General features: G+C 43.5%; 1 protein-coding gene across 1 annotated transcript; it reads right to left on the bottom strand.

The window, feature by feature from the left end:
• Positions 1-1,860: 1,860 nt before the first annotated feature.
• LOC138070698 (UDP-glucuronosyltransferase 1A9-like) lies at positions 1,861-3,246 on the bottom strand. The gene is made up of 2 exons (XM_068961928.1): positions 2,386-3,246; positions 1,861-1,941 (listed from the first exon to the last, which is right to left on the bottom strand). The coding sequence occupies exons 1-2, from the start codon at positions 3,244-3,246 to the stop codon at positions 1,861-1,863; spliced, it is 942 nt and encodes a 313-aa protein (XP_068818029.1).
• Between the last annotated feature and the right edge of the window lie 12,095 nt (positions 3,247-15,341).

Below are 15,341 nucleotides of genomic sequence, written 5' to 3'. Positions count from 1 at the left end.
ACCAATCCTCTGTTAAAAGACATTTTTTTCCACTTTAAAAAATTCACCATCTTAATCATTTTAAAGTGCACAGGAAAAATACATGATGTCCATAATTCTTTTCATGAAAATTTGCTTTTGTAGTTGTGCTATATCCAAGGATCTTGGTTAAAGGGTCTTCTTTGAGGTCAGAATTCTCTCTGATAATTATGCTTACTTTATATTTGTACTTACAAATATATATGTTTTTAATTTTATATGTACCATATTATATATAATTTATATAAATGTAAATAAATTTACAATATATAAATTTTAAAATATCTATATATTGCCTTTCAGATATGTGAAACCTTATGTGAAATACATGTAATCCTTAATAGATATAGAAAACCATTTATTTTATAGCTATATTGAGCTGGCCAAAAAGTTCATTTTGAGTTTTTTAGAAAAAGACTTTACAGAAAAACCCAAATGAACTTTTGGCCAACCCAGTATAGATATATGTAATCAAGCAATATAAAGCCATATGTGGCTCAACATGTTTTATAGTTCTCTATTCGTAACCAATAGGTAGATACAAAATCCATATGGCTTTACATATCTCTACATCCCTCTGGGTGACCTATAAACCACAATGGACTGGGCAAGGTTTCAGGATGGTGCAGTACTCCACCCTCAGATAGAGGGTGCAGATGGTGCTGGGTGGTGCCTGAGATTGCCACAGAAACTGGGCAAAGGAGAACAGCCCAGCCTTTCAGAGTCCTGCAGTTTGGGCCCATAGCTGACCAGAAGGACTCAGGTTATCTCCCTAATGTCTTAAATTTAAATGGATTACTACCCTTGAGTAACCTTGCCTTGTACCAGTAGCATCTACTTACTGTAATATATTTCTTATCAACAAGTGATGCAGTGTTGTTTTCGGGGTGAAGAGAGCATTATAACATATTTAAAACTCACATTATCCTGCTAGACTACCCCCTTCTTCCTCACTTGTCTCAACTCTGACTTCACCCTGGGGAGCCCAGCAATCTTGTTCCCCACTTCAAAAGATACTGAGAAATCTGAGTGGCCTGATTTTGTATGGCCCATGAACTAAGAATGGTTGTTACATTTTTAAAGAGTTATAAATAATCAAAGAAGGAAGTCCTTGGCTGTCCAGTTGTTAGGACACTGAGTTTTTACTGCCAAGGGCCCTAGTCAGGGAACTAAGATCCCACAAGCTGCCCAGGCAAGAAAACAAAAATTCTAGCTTCCAGAGATAAGAGCAAGAAGTCAGAAAAATATGCAGGTAAAAAATTAAGGATGTTTAATGGTGTGCTGAGATTCATGGGGTTGCAAAGAGTCGGACACAACTGAGCAACTGAACTGAACTGAATACAGTCTTGCTTATAAAAGAAAAAGTGGGGAAAACCAGCAATATCTACCAGTATTGGTTAGCTGAATAAACTACGATGCATTCAAAGTAAAGAATTTTCTGCGACGATTTAAAAGAGTGTGACAGGGACTTCCCTGGTGGTCCAGTGAAGAATCTGCCTTTCAATGCAGGGGATGCATGTTTCACCCCTGGTTTGGGAACTAAGATCCCACACACAACAGAGGAACTAAGCCAGCATGCCACAACTACTTAGCCTGCGAGCCACAGAGAGCCCTTGAGCGGTAATTCAAGATCCTGCATGATGCAATGAAAATACCACATGCTGCAGCTAAGACCCGATGCAGCAAAATAATAAGTAAATATTTTTAAAACTAAAAAGAATGACACATTTGCATATATACTGACTGAAAAGATGTACACAATTGGCAAGTGAAAAAAGGAAGGTAAGGAATTATGTGTCCTGTCTGATAGTATATTGTATTTTAATAAATGGCTGTGAGAAGTTACTCGAGATACAGGCACTTATATAAAATAATTTCAGAAAAACTGGAAGAGATGCATACAAAACCGCTAAAAGCATTTTCCTATAGGGGGTAACATTGGGTCAACAAAAGGGAAGTTTCATTTCTTACTGGATATTTTTTCAAAAACAGTATTTTAAAATGCAGCTTAGAAACTATAAACAATCACATCAATCATATACACATACTTAGCAAAGAAGGAAATGGCAACCCACTCCAGTGTTCTTGCCTGGAGAATCCCAGGGATGGGGGAGCCTGGTGGGCTTCCATCTATGGGGTCCCACAGAGTCGGACACGACTGAAGCGACTTAGCAGCAGCAGCAAAGAAGGAGCTTTGTAAAATTTGATAACACACACTTAAATGAACTGGCACAAAATACTTTGTTCAACTGGAAAGAAATTACAAATGCTAAAGATATAAATGACAAACCAGTTTACTAAGGCATCTTTTTTTAAAATGTCCAAAGCCACATTAATCTTCAACATGCTAAAGGAGAAGTAACTTACCTCTGACAATGGCTTTTGATTCAACTTCTGACAGTTGATGCCACCGATGAAGACCACGTTGGGCATCACTGGTCTGGGATAGTCCAAAACAAAGTCATTCCGTAACAACCAAATTGATGTTTGACTGAAGAGTTCAGATGTTGTGACAGGCGTCTGGAGAATCTCAGAGGCAATTTCTTCAACATTTTTGTAAAAATAGTGGCAAAATAAACGTTCCTCTAAGTGCCGGATAAGATTCCATACTCTCTGCTCAAAAGTCATGGTATCAGAGAATGCCAAAAAAGCTCTCGGAACATAAGAAAGGGCCATGGGACTCTGAGTGCCTTCTTCAAAATAATGACAGAAAACTCCCCTGGTGAAGACCACAGATGGAAGTGAGAGATAATTGGCTATAATCAAACCACACATATCAAAAGGATCTAGAAACACTGCATCAAAAGAACTCTCTTCTAAGTATTTTACTAATTTCTTGTCCTCAAACAAGCTCTTACAGCGTGAAAAAAAGTAATCAAAAATTGTGTTCTCTGAACTTATTAACATAGGAAGTAGATTCTGTGGCCGAACTTTCCACTGAAAATCAGAGAATTTCCGGAACTCGACGTTCAAATCCTCCAGAGTGTAAGCCGTGTGATAAGTCTTTATCGTAATATTGGATGAATTGCTCAGGTGCCAACTCACCTCTGGTATGACTAGGACAATCTCATGCCCCCTTTGGGAGAGTTTCTCCACCACTGAACGCATGGTAAACCAGTGGCTCCCATCCATGGGTACCACCAGCAGCTTGCCTGCCTCGGCGAAGCCTGGTGTCAGCAGCAGACACACACACACAGGAAAGAAGCCCATTAACATTGCAGGAGCCATCGGATAACTGCAGCCCAGACCAATCCAGCTGCCTGGATTCTAAGCTCAGGTAGCGTGAGCAGCAGAAACTCAGGAGTAAAAGCCGTCTCAAGAGAGGGCGTGCATTTAGATACTCATTTAAAAAAAAAAATGACATTCATTGTCAATGATTTACTCAGAAGAAAGATAACGAGTGCGGAGCATTTGCTGAAACAGGTAGTAGTATGCTTTCCAGATGAGATAGCTTTTGATCTTTGCCATGGGCAGTGGCATTCTCCTGCAATTCCCTTTCAGAAACAGAATTCTTAAGCCATGCTTTTAGAATCTGATGACTCAGAAAGGTAAAAAGGAAAGTAAATTTCAGTCAAGTTGGTTTTGCAATTTGTCCCAAAGGAAAATTTGGATTTTTATCTTCAGATTACCAAAGATTCTTCGTCCAGAAAGTGATTGGCATCCCAGATTCCAAGGAAAGATCTGAAGCCCCTTGCCACTGACCTCCTCACTGGCAGTGAACTTGAGGTTCACAGGAGTCTCTTCTATGACTGATGTTACTGAAATCAACTTTAAAACACAATTAAATTTACATACACTTATTAGTCCGGCTAAAATTATGAACGCTGACCATACTGCTTGTTGGTGAACACACGGAAAACCTGGACCTCTCATAGACTGCTGGTGAGACTATACAGTAGTTTGGCAGATTCTTAAAAAGATAAATATATCGAATGTCATATAACCCAGCAGATAAGTATATTGAATGCCATATAACCTATCATACATAGGTATTTATCCATGAGAAAAGAAGGCATACCATTACCAGTAAAGCTGGTGAGCGTTGAGCCAAAGATACAACCAGGCCAAGATCATAAGAAAGAAGGATTTATTACTTGCAGCAAGTAATGAGAAAACTGGTGATTTTGCCCAAAACTGTGTCTCCCCAACAGCCAAACTGGGGAAGCTTCGAGCTAAAGGTACATGCATATTCACAAAGGGGCATGAGCAGAGGAGAATTTAGCATAGAATTGAATCAAAGGTCAACAGTCTTAGTTGACTGATGTCAGAAGAGGTCAACATGGCCACTCCTTACTCCACGTGGTGGGGACCTTGGCTCCTTCAGAACTCAGAGATAAGTATCAGATTGTTCTGTCTACCCCTTGAGGAGGAACCCAGAGTGTTTTACGGTTAAACTATTATATCTTGGCTGCTTTTCCTTTGCGCCTTCATCCCTACACTTCCCTTAACTCATTATTGACTGGGGCATTTTTACAGAAACTAATGCCTGCAGCCAGTGATTTGTTATGTAACTGACATCAATATGTCTCTGGTCATTAATGTTCCATAACAGAAAACAAAATTCTCCAAGCCGGGCTTCAACATTACATGAACCGTGAACTTCCAGATGTTCAAACTGGTTTTAGAAAAGGCAGAGGAACCAGAGATCAAATTGCCAACATCCAATGAATCATTGAAAAATCAAGAGAGTTCCAGAAAAACATCTATTTCTGCTTTATTGACTATGCCAAAGTCTTTGACTATGTGGATCACAATAAAATGTGGAAAATTCTGAAGGAGATGGGAATACCGGACCACCTGACCTGCCTCTTGAGAAATCTGTATGCAGGTCAGGAAGCAACAGTTAGAACTGGACATGGAACAACAGACTGGTTCCAAATAGGGAAAGGAGTGCATCAAGGCTGTATATTGTCACCCTGCTTATTTAATTTATATGATTATATGCAGAGTACACCATGAGAAACCCTGGGCTGGAGGAAGCACAAGCTGGAATCAAGATTGCCGGGAGAAATATCAATAACCTCAGATAGGAAGATGACACCACCCTTATGGGAGAAAGTGAAGACGAACTAAAGAGCCTCTTGATAAAAGTGAAAGAGGAGAGTGAAAATGTTGGCTTAAAGCTCAACATTCAGAAAACGAAGATCATGGCATCTGGTCCCATCACTGCATAGCAAATAGATGGGGAAACAGTGGAAACAGTGGCTGACTTATTTTTCTGGGCTCCAAAATCACTGCAGATGGTGATTGCAGCCATGAAATTAAAAGACACTTACTCCTTGGAAGGAAAGTTATGACCAACCTAGACAGCATATTCAAAAGCAGAGACATTACTTTGCCGACTAAGGTCCATCTAGTCAAGGCTATTGTTTTTCCAGTAGTCATGTATGGATGTGAGAGTTGGACTATAAAGAAAGCTGAGCACCGAAGAACTGATGCTTTTGAACTGTGGTGTTGGAGAAGACTCTTGAGAGTCCCTTGGTCTGCAAGGAGATCCAACCAGTCCATCCTAAAGGAAATCAGTCCTGGGTGTTCATTGGAAGGACTGATATTGAAGCTGAAACTCCAATACTTTGGCCACCTGATGCAAAGAGCTGACTCACTGGAAAAGCCCCTGATGCTGGGAAAGATTGAGGGCAGGAAGAGAAGGGGACGACAGAGGATGAGATGGTTGGATGGCATCACCGACTCAATGGATTGAGTTTGGGTAAACTCCAGGAGTTGGTGATGGACAGGGAGGCCTGGCATGCGGTTCATGGCTTTGCAAAGAGTTGGACATGACTGAGCAAATGAACTGAACTGAACTGAACAGAAAACATATTACTTTGTCTCCTGTTGATCAAGTGTTTATTAATTACTGGGCTATCAATAATTATGTGTTTATTAATCAGGGCTTCCCCGATGGCGCAGACAGTAAAGAATCTGCTGGCAGTGTGTGAGACCCAGGTTCAATCCCTGGGTTGGGAAGATCCCTGGAAAAGGGAATGGCAACTGTAAGGAAGGAACTAGAGAAGGTGAGTTTCAGAAAAAGAACGCGACCAGCACTTTACAGAAACACATCAGCTTTAATGAGGCGAGAAGGGGCAGCAGCCAGATTAGGGAGCTGCTGCGCTAAGGCAAGAAGAGAGTAGATATATATAGAGAACATACACATGGGGAGATACATCGTTTTGAGGAGGTCTGTTTTTCCTCTTGATTATTTTTGATTAGTTAGCTTTCAACAACTGGGGCAAGGAATTACTGAGACCGGCCAGAGACTGGGATCGGCTAGAAGCTGAATGTAATCAATCTTAATGTCCATTCCTTTCTTCGGAGGAAAATGTTCTTTATTCTGTATAGGATGGTGGGGAGGACCTGGAGGGGAGTTTTAGTTCCAGGCTATTTGAGCCTTGTAGCTTTCCTTTATTCCAGACCCTAAGGAATATATAAAAAGAGAAAGAGAGATATGCGTTGTCAATGTTCAGGGCTTCTTCGTGCTGGTAATTGAGGGTCGGGGGTTTGTGGTCTGGGAGGAAGAAAGTCTAAGGCCTGTAGTGTTGATTTTCTATCCTAGCTGCCAGGGTCTCAAGCAGAAGAACAGTCTTGACTTGATCTTGAGAAATGGCTTGGATCGGTTCTGGAGGAATCTCTGGAAAAGATTAAACAAACAAGGTCCAACTGTGACTAGGAGGATAATAAACAAGAATGGTATGAGAAGGGGCAAAACCCAAGGCATCCAGTTCCAATCCATCAACCATGACTGCCAGGAGTTGCTTAATCTCTGGCTGATTCGAGAGGCTCGATCTGTAAGGTTTTTTGCAGCTTCCTGGACAACACCCAACTGGTTGACATAGGAGCAGCAGGATTTGTCCAGAAAAAGGCACAAACCTCCCTTTTCTTCAGTTAGTAGATCTAATCCCCTTCTATTTTGTAACACTACAGCTGCCAAGGTATCAAATTGATTTTGGATAGTTATTAGACCTTGGGCTATTTCCTGGAGGCTGTCTGATAGGTCTTTAGATACTGCCTGGTCGTTTTGGACGGAGGTAGTTAGGCCGGCAGTTCCTGTTCCAATTCCAGCTGCTATTCCTAGTCCCACTAAGAGGGGAACGAAATGAATGGCTCATTTCATTTGCTTGTAAATGAGAGGAATAGGTAGGGGTTGATCATTGGGGGCTATAAAAATGTTTGGACTGGAATAAACCAGGGTGCAGGTTCTGGTCCAGTTAGTAGGTAAACAGAGGTATGTAAACACCCCACACAAGAAAAACAGGCCAGGTGTCACAATACAACAGCTGAAGTCGATGGTGAAGAGGAGTCAAGGGCGGGGGAGGGGGTTGATCATTCATTTAAGAACAGTCAGGGACCCCGCTAAGGTGGCCCCAGTGATGGAAGAAGTAGAGGAGTATGCTGAGGGAAACCATCCTGTAAAGGTAAAAGAGTGTCCTGTAGGGTCAGAAACATTATATACAGCTTTTCCAGTGGCAAAGAGTAAAGCGGAGGTATGGTCACACATGGGTTCAGGGATTATGCCCACAGGTTGGTCATATGAACTGCTTCAGAAATTTCTAGATATGCAAAAAGGAGCTGGTTGTAATAGTGTTGCTCTCAGCAACAGGGCCTCTTATTGGAGGTTTTCTGTTGTAGGAAGGAAGGTCAGTGAGTAAAGATTCTAAGAGTTTGTCCAAATTCCAGATTTGATCATTAGTGTGAAGATAATTAAGATATGAGATGAATAAAGGCTTCCCACAGTGTGAGTGGTATACGGATATGTTACCAGTGGTCCAGTCAAGGATGAATGTGGGGTGGGCTGAATTTCCCAGAGATTCCAGATATGTCTCCCAGACATATCCAGCAGTCTTTAGCCAATTGTGGGTGAGAAGCACTGCGGAGAGTATGGGTTAAATTAAGGGTCTGGAATAGATAGTTGAGGTTAGGGTTTTGAAAGAGTTCTTGGGTCAGAGGAAAGAAAGAAGATAAGAAGATGTTAACTAACATTTGGGGAAGTGATTATAAGATAGACTACTATGGAGAAGAATTGGATTTCAAAAGGGTAAAAGTTATAAAAGGTTCCCTGCAGCCACAGAGTGAAGAGGTAATCTTCAACGTGTTTGAATGTGGATCCTTGAGGACTCTCGACACAGATATCTGCCAAGAGTTATTCCAGAAATAATTGTAGCATGAAACCAACAGGTTCATCCATCGTCGGTTGGGGCTGGTGGGAGCCGTGAGAATTTTAGAGTCGTAGGGCCTGTGTGAGAAACTTGATAAGGATTAGTCTGGTAAGCAGTCTCATCATTGGGCTGCATAACCTTTTTTAGTCGAGTAATGTGCACCCAGGGGGTGATTTCTTTTAATTTTGCAGCAGTAGGGGTCAGCAGAATCACCATGTAGGATCCTTGCCATTTAGGGGTTAGACCTGAGTGGGGCTAAGCTGTCATACAGACTTTGTCTCTTATTTGGAGGGATGGGCTCAGGAGATCGGGATGTGGTTGAGGGAGTAGGTTTTCCATATGTTGCCAAAGGGCATCTAACATCTGGGCAAGTAAAGGAAAAGGAAGGTAGGATGGCAGTTTGGGGCTGTCATGGGAGAAGGTGAGTCCTAAAGGTATTATGGGCCTCCCGTACATGGCCTCAAATGGACTGATATTTAGAGGGTTTTTTGGTAAGGCCCGGACCTTTAAGAGGGTTAAAGGAAAGAGTTTAGCCCAATCTTGATGAAGTTCAATTGTTAATTTCGTCAGAGTTTCTTTTAGGACTAGGTTGGCTCTCTCAACCTTACCGGAGGACCAGGCGTGATAAGGAATGTGAAACTTCCAAGGGATTTGAAGGGTTCATGCCATACGTTGTTGTCAGACTAGAGGGAGGAAGGCATTCCAAACCTGGGGAGGATTTCAGTAAGATTAAGGCGAGCCACAGTAGGGGCTCGTTTGTTAGTAGTCGGGAAAGTTTCAGTACATCCAGAAAATGCATCTACAAAGACTAGGAGGAATTTAACCCTTTGTGCGGATGGCATGTGGGTGAAATCTACCTGCTGGTCTTGTGTGGGAAGATGTCCGCCAATTTGGTGGGTGGGGAAAGGAGAGGGGTGAATGTTAGAATTAGGGTTTGTCCACTGACACGTGGTACAAATTTAGGTCAGATTATTTAAATAAGTCACATCGTTCTTAGCTCAATTAAGTTCTGAAGGAAAGTCTTAAGTACTTTTGCAGAGGGGTGGAAAAGGGAATGTAAATATGAAAGTAATGTGTGGGTGTTGGGGCTTCCCTGGTGGCTCAGAGGTTGAAGCGTCTGCCTCGAATGCAGGAGACTTGGGTTCAAATCCCCTGGAGAAGGAAATGGCAACCCACTCCAGTAGCTTGCCTGGAGAATCCCATGGATGGAAGAGCCTGGTGGGCTATAGTCCACGGGGTCGCAAAGAGTCGGACATGACTGAGCTGTCCATATTTCATATTATTTCAATGTGTGGGTGTTAGGCTCGTCAATCTGGGCTATAGTAAAGACAGGACTAACAGAGGCGGCCTGCCACTTTGCTTCGTGATCTGCTATGTTGTTATAAAAGGAGATAGGGCCATATCACTGATGTCCCCGGCAATGCATTACAGCAGCTTGTTTAGGGAGCTGAGCTGCATGGAGGAGTTCAGAAATAATGGAAGCATTGAGAATAGGTATGCCCTTCTGAGTCAGGAATTCCTTCTCCCTCCAGATTATAGTGTTAGAATGTAATATGTTATAGACATATTTGGAGTCCCTGTAAATGTTTACCTTTTGGTCTTTGGCTAGGGTCAGAGCTTGTGTAAGAGCTATCAGTTCAGCCTACTGTGAGGATGTGTGAGCTGGGAGTGTGGCTGATTTGATGAGGCGAGGGGGATAACTTTGTCAGGCTGTTCCTGGACTATAGTGTATCCAGCCCCAAATGGGGCTTCTTTCTGGGAACTGCCATCCATGAACCAGGATGGGACTGTGGGGTCAGTCATAGGCTGATTGGTTATATGTTCAAAGGGATTAAGTGTCATATCTAAGGTCTGAACACAGTCGTGAGATAGGCGTTCTGCTTCTGGATCTTGTGTAGGGTGTAAGCTAGCAGGATTAGGAGGTTTCAGTTCAGTTCAGTTCAGTTCAGTCGCTCAGTTGTGTCCGACTCTTTGCGACCCCATGAATGGCAGCATGCCAGGCCTCCCTGTCCATCACCAACTCCCGGAGTTCACTCAGACTCAATGTCCATCGAGTCCATGATGCCATCCAGCCATCTCATCCTCTGTCATCCCCTTCTCCTCCTGCCCCCAATCTCTCCCAGCATCAGAGTCTTTTCCAATGAGTCAACTCTTCGCATGAGGTGGCCAAAGTACTGGAGCTCCAGCTTTAGCATCATTCCTTCCAAAGAAATCCCAGGGCTGATCTCCTTCAGAATGGACTGGTTGGATCTCCTTGCAGTCCAAGGGACTCTCAAGAGTCTTCTCCAACATCACAGTTCAAAAGCATCAATTCTTCGGCACTCAGCCTTCTTCACAGTCCAACTCTCACATCCATACATGACTACAGGAAAAACCATAGCCTTGACTAGATGGACCTTAGTCAGCAAAGTAATGTCTCTGCTTTTGAATATGCTATCTAGGTTGGTCATAACTTTTCTTCCAAGGAGTAAGTGTCTTTTAATTTCATGGCTGCAATCACCATCTGCAGTGATTTTGAAGCCCAAGAAAATAAAGTCTGACACTGTTTCTACTGTTTCCTCATCTATTTCCCATGAAGTGATGGGACCAGATGCCATAATCTTCGTTTTCTGAAAAGCTTTAAGCCAACTTTTTCGCTCTCCTCTTTCATTTTCATCAAGAGGCTTTTTATCTCCTCTTCACTTTCTGCCATAAGGGTGGTATCATCTGCATATCTGAGGTTATTGATATTTCTCCCGGAAATTTTGATTCCAGCTTGTGTTTCTTCCAGTCCAGCGTTTCTCATGATGTACTCTGCATATCAGTTAAATAAGCAGGGTGACAATATACAGCCTTGACGTACTCCTTTTCCTATTTGGAACCAGTCTGTTGTTCCATGTCCAGTTCTAACTGTTGCTTCCTGACCTGCATACAGATTTCTCAAGAGGCAGGTCAGGTGGTCTGGTATTCCCATCTCTTTCAGAATTTTCCATAGTTTATTGTGATCCACACAGTCAAAGGCTTTGGCATAGTCAATAAAGCAGAAATAGATGTTTTTCTGGAACTCTCTTGCTTTTTCAGCTATCCAGCAGATGTTGGCAATTTGATCTCTGGTTCAAAGAAAGGGATGGGTCGAGGAAGTGTGCGTGAAGGATCTATAGTCGAGCAGGGGGCAGAGAAAGGAAAGCCTGGTGAGAGAGTAAATCTTTGAAGGAATGAGGAGAGCATACATTTAAAGGAGAGTTTCGGGTTAGTTTTTGGGCTTCAGGTATTAAGAAGGTAGTTGCAGCTAAGGCCTGGAGACAAGGTGGCCATCTGAGTGTGATGAGATCGAGTTGTTTGAATAAGTAAGTTAGAGGTCCCCATATGTCCCCTCGTTTCTGGCACAAAATCCCTAAGGCATGTCCTTGTCGAGAATGTACAAAAAGGGAAAAAGGCCAGAGGGTTCCCTGGGAACCCACAAAGGACAATAGTCTATGGCACCCTAGAGTACCATCTGAGCTTACCTGGGCTACTGGGTCAGGTGAGAATTCGTGGTGGATGGAGGGAGGAAGAATGGCAAAAGGCCTCTGTCCTGGAGTTGGTTGGTCTCGTGAAAAAGAGAGTGGAGAGAACAGAGGAAGCGAGAGAAAGAGAGAGAGAGGCCAATATTCCTTGGGGTACATGGAAAACCAATAAAGTTCTTGCACAGGGGTTGTACCACTCACGAAGGTGCAGGGCATCCTCTGGAGGAGGTCTTGAAAGCCCAGGTGGGAAAGTGCTCAGCAGGTTTCCACGCTCTGAAGAGCTGGCCGTGGAGAATGAGAATGAGAAGGAACCGCAAGCTCCCGGGTTTTGGCACCAAAAATGTAAGGTAAGAGAACTAGAGAAGGTGAGGTTCGGAAAAAGAATGAGACCAGCACTATACAGGAACACATCAGCTTTAATGAGGCGAGAAGGGGCAGCAGTCAGATTAGTGAGCTGCTGAGCTAAGTCAAAAGAGTAGGGATATATAGAGAACAGGTATATGCAGAGATACATCGTTTGAGGGGGTCTGTTTCCCCTCGTGATTATTTTTGATTAGTTAGCTTTCAACAACTGGGGCAAGGAATTCCTGAGACTGGTCGGAAACTGAGATTGGCTGGGAGCTGAACGCAATCAATCTTAATATCCATTCCTTTCTTCAGGGGAGAAAGTTCTTTATTCTGTATAGAATGGTGGGGAGGACCTGGAGGGGAGTTTTTACTCCAGGCTATTTTGAGCCTTGTAGCTTCCTTTCAGCAACCCACTCCAGTATTCTTGCCTGGAGAATCCCATGGACAAAAGAACCTGGTGGGCTACAGCCCATGGGGTTGCAGAGTCAGACATCACTGAGCAACTAACACACACATTAATTACTGAGACCTGTTCAAGTGAGACAAACACTGTAGCCAGGTTTAAGGCCAAAACTGGCTTTTCTTATGTCAAGAAAGCCATGCCTTGTTCCCTCTTTCTGGGGATGCCCTACCCTATCTACATACAATGCTTCCTGTACTTTTTGTTTTTTGTATATTATGATGTTTGGACATCTTGAAAACCTTTCTGGCTGAGGAGAAACTACCCGCCCCCCAGCCCCCGCCATGGGCTGGTCAATTTTCAGACAGCATAAGGCCCATCTAGGAGCATGCCTTTGATATGCAGAAACAAACCAATCCAGAACCAGAGGTGGCAACATTCCCCTGCCTTCACCATCCTAGGGACCAGGCAACCAGTTCAGTTCAGTTCAGTCGCTCAGTCGTGTCCAACTCTGCGACCCCATGAATCGCAGCACGCCAGGCCTCCCTGTCCATCACCAACTCCCGGAGTTCACTCAAACTCAGGTTCATCGAGTCCGTGATGCCATCCAGCCATCTCATCCTCTGTTGTCCCCTTCTCCTCCTGCCCCCAATCTCTCCCAGCATCAGAGTCTTTTCCAATGAGTCAACTCTTCGCATGAGGTGGCCAAAGTACTGGAGCTTCAGCTTTAGCATCATTCCTTCCAAAGAAATCCCAGGGCTGATCTCCTTCAGACTGGACTGGTTGGATCTCCTTGCAGTCCAAGGGACTCTTAAGAGTCTTCTCCAACACCACAGTTCAAAAGCATCAATTCTTCGGCGCTCAGCCTTCTTCACAGTCCAACTCTCACATCCATACATGACTGCTGGAAAAACCATAGCCTTGACTAGATGGACAGAGACCACCTTTATAACACAGAGCCTGTAGAAATCATTCAGATTTGCCAGTCCTAACCTGTTTGCCCTTCCCTGTCCTGTCTTTCCACGAAAACTCCAATAATGGCCGTGGCCTCCCGACCGAACCTGGTGCTTCTCCATATGGCCCTGCATGGGGTGCCATGGCCTCGTCTCTAGGACCTCTAAGTATAACAAACTGTTTGCCTGAGCCTCTCCTGTATGCCTGCTAGTGGTGGTGGTGGGTTTAGTCTCTAAGTCACATCTGACTCTTTTGCAACCACATAGACTGTAGCCCACAGACTCCTCAAATTCTGTGTGCCACGTTTGTGCACTTTATCATGGGCCAATTTACCTCAATAAAGCTGTTAGGCATTAAGAAACTAATATGAATAGAAGCTCTACGCTCTTATTCTCATATTCTGATAGTCTTGTCCTCCCTACGAGCCTGCTGTGGGCAAAGTTTGGCTGTGTTGCAGAGGCTGCTGCATGGTCTATAGGTGGTTGAAGACAGTGACTCTTAAACAACTTGGGTCAGGACCCCCAGTGATATTTTACATAAACACTGCAACTCAGAATAGAAGTCCCCAGTAACCTGTGGGTTTGCTTTCTGAGTTTTCAGTCTGAAAATACTAGGTGGAAATTTCCAGAAATAAACAATTCCTAAGTTTTCAATGGTGCACCAATGTGAGTAGCATGATGAAATCTGGTACCATCCCACTCTGTCCTGCCCAGGAGGTAAATCATCTGTTTGGTCAGAGAATCCATGCTGTACACACATGTTTACACTACCTGCCTATTAGTCACTTAGCAACCAGTTTGGGTAATCAGATACACCACTGTTGTCCTGCAGCGTTTGTTTTCAAATAACCCTTATGTAATAATGGCTCCAAAGTGCAAGAGTAGTGATGCTGACAATCTGGATATTCTCTAACTGTGCCTCATTTATAAATAAACTTTATCATAGATACATACACTGAGGAAAGAACGTCATTCAGGGTTCCACGCTATCCATAGCGTTAGGCATCCACTGGGGATCTTGGAACGTTTACTCCCCAGATAAGGGAGAACCTGCTTATTTAAATTATATCCAGACTTCATCATGAGAAACGCTGGGCTGGAAGAAGCACAATCTGGAATCAAAATTGCCAGGAGAAATATCAATAACCTCAGATATGCAGATGACACCACCCTTATGGCAGAAAGTGAAGAGGAACTAAACAGTCTTTTGATGAAAGTGAAAGAGGAGAGTGAAAATGTTAGCTTAAAGCTCAACATTCAGAAAACAAAGATCATGGCATCCAGTCCCATCACTTCATGGCAAATAGATGGAGAACCAGTGGAAACAGTGTCTGATTTTATTTTTCTGGGCTCCAAAATCACTGCAGGTGGTGCTTGCAGCCATGAAATTAAAAGACGCTTACTCCTTGGAAGGAAAGTTATGACCAACCTAGACAGCATATTCAAAAGCAGAGACATTACTTTGCCAACAAAGGTCCATCTAGTCAAGGCTATGGTTTTTCCAGTGGTCATTTATGGATGTGAGAGTTGGACTATAAAGAAAGCTGAGTGCCGAAGAACTGATGCTTTTGAACTGTGGTGTTGGAGAAGACTCTTGAGAGTCCCTTGGACTGCAAGGAGATCCAACCAGTCCATCCTAAAGGAGATCAGTCCTGGGTTTTCATTGGAAGGGCTGATGTTGAAGCTGAAACTCCAGTACTTTGGCCACCTCATGCGAAGAGTTGACTCATTTGAAAAAACCCTGATGCTAGGAAAGACTGAGGGCAGGAGGAAAAGGGGACAACGGAGGATGAGACAGTTGGATGGCATCATCGACTCAATGGACATGGGTTTGGGTGGACTCCGGGAGTTGGTGATGGACAGGGAGGCCTGGCGTACTGCAGTTCATGGGGACGCAGAGTCAGACACAACTGAGTGACTGAACTGAACTGACTACGCAATGGTGCATCTGTGTATCAGAAACAAAAGTTCAACATAACAACCT

This window comes from Capricornis sumatraensis, chromosome 2 (genome assembly GCF_032405125.1).
Source record: "Capricornis sumatraensis isolate serow.1 chromosome 2, serow.2, whole genome shotgun sequence".
Lineage (NCBI taxonomy): Eukaryota > Metazoa > Chordata > Mammalia > Artiodactyla > Bovidae > Capricornis > Capricornis sumatraensis.
The sequence above is the reverse complement of the archived record's forward strand: the minus strand, read 5'-3'. Positions and strand labels throughout refer to the sequence as shown.

Excerpts from the sequence above, each read along its gene's own strand:
- LOC138070698 (XM_068961928.1), bottom strand. The coding sequence starts at position 3,246 with ATGGCTCCTGCAATGTTAATGGGCTTCTTTCCTGTGTGTGTGTGTCTG. Across the intron at positions 1,942-2,385 it reads ATCAAAAGCCATTGTCAGAG|GAAAATGCTTTTAGCGGTTT; the intron begins GTAAGTTACTTC and ends TACCCCCTATAG.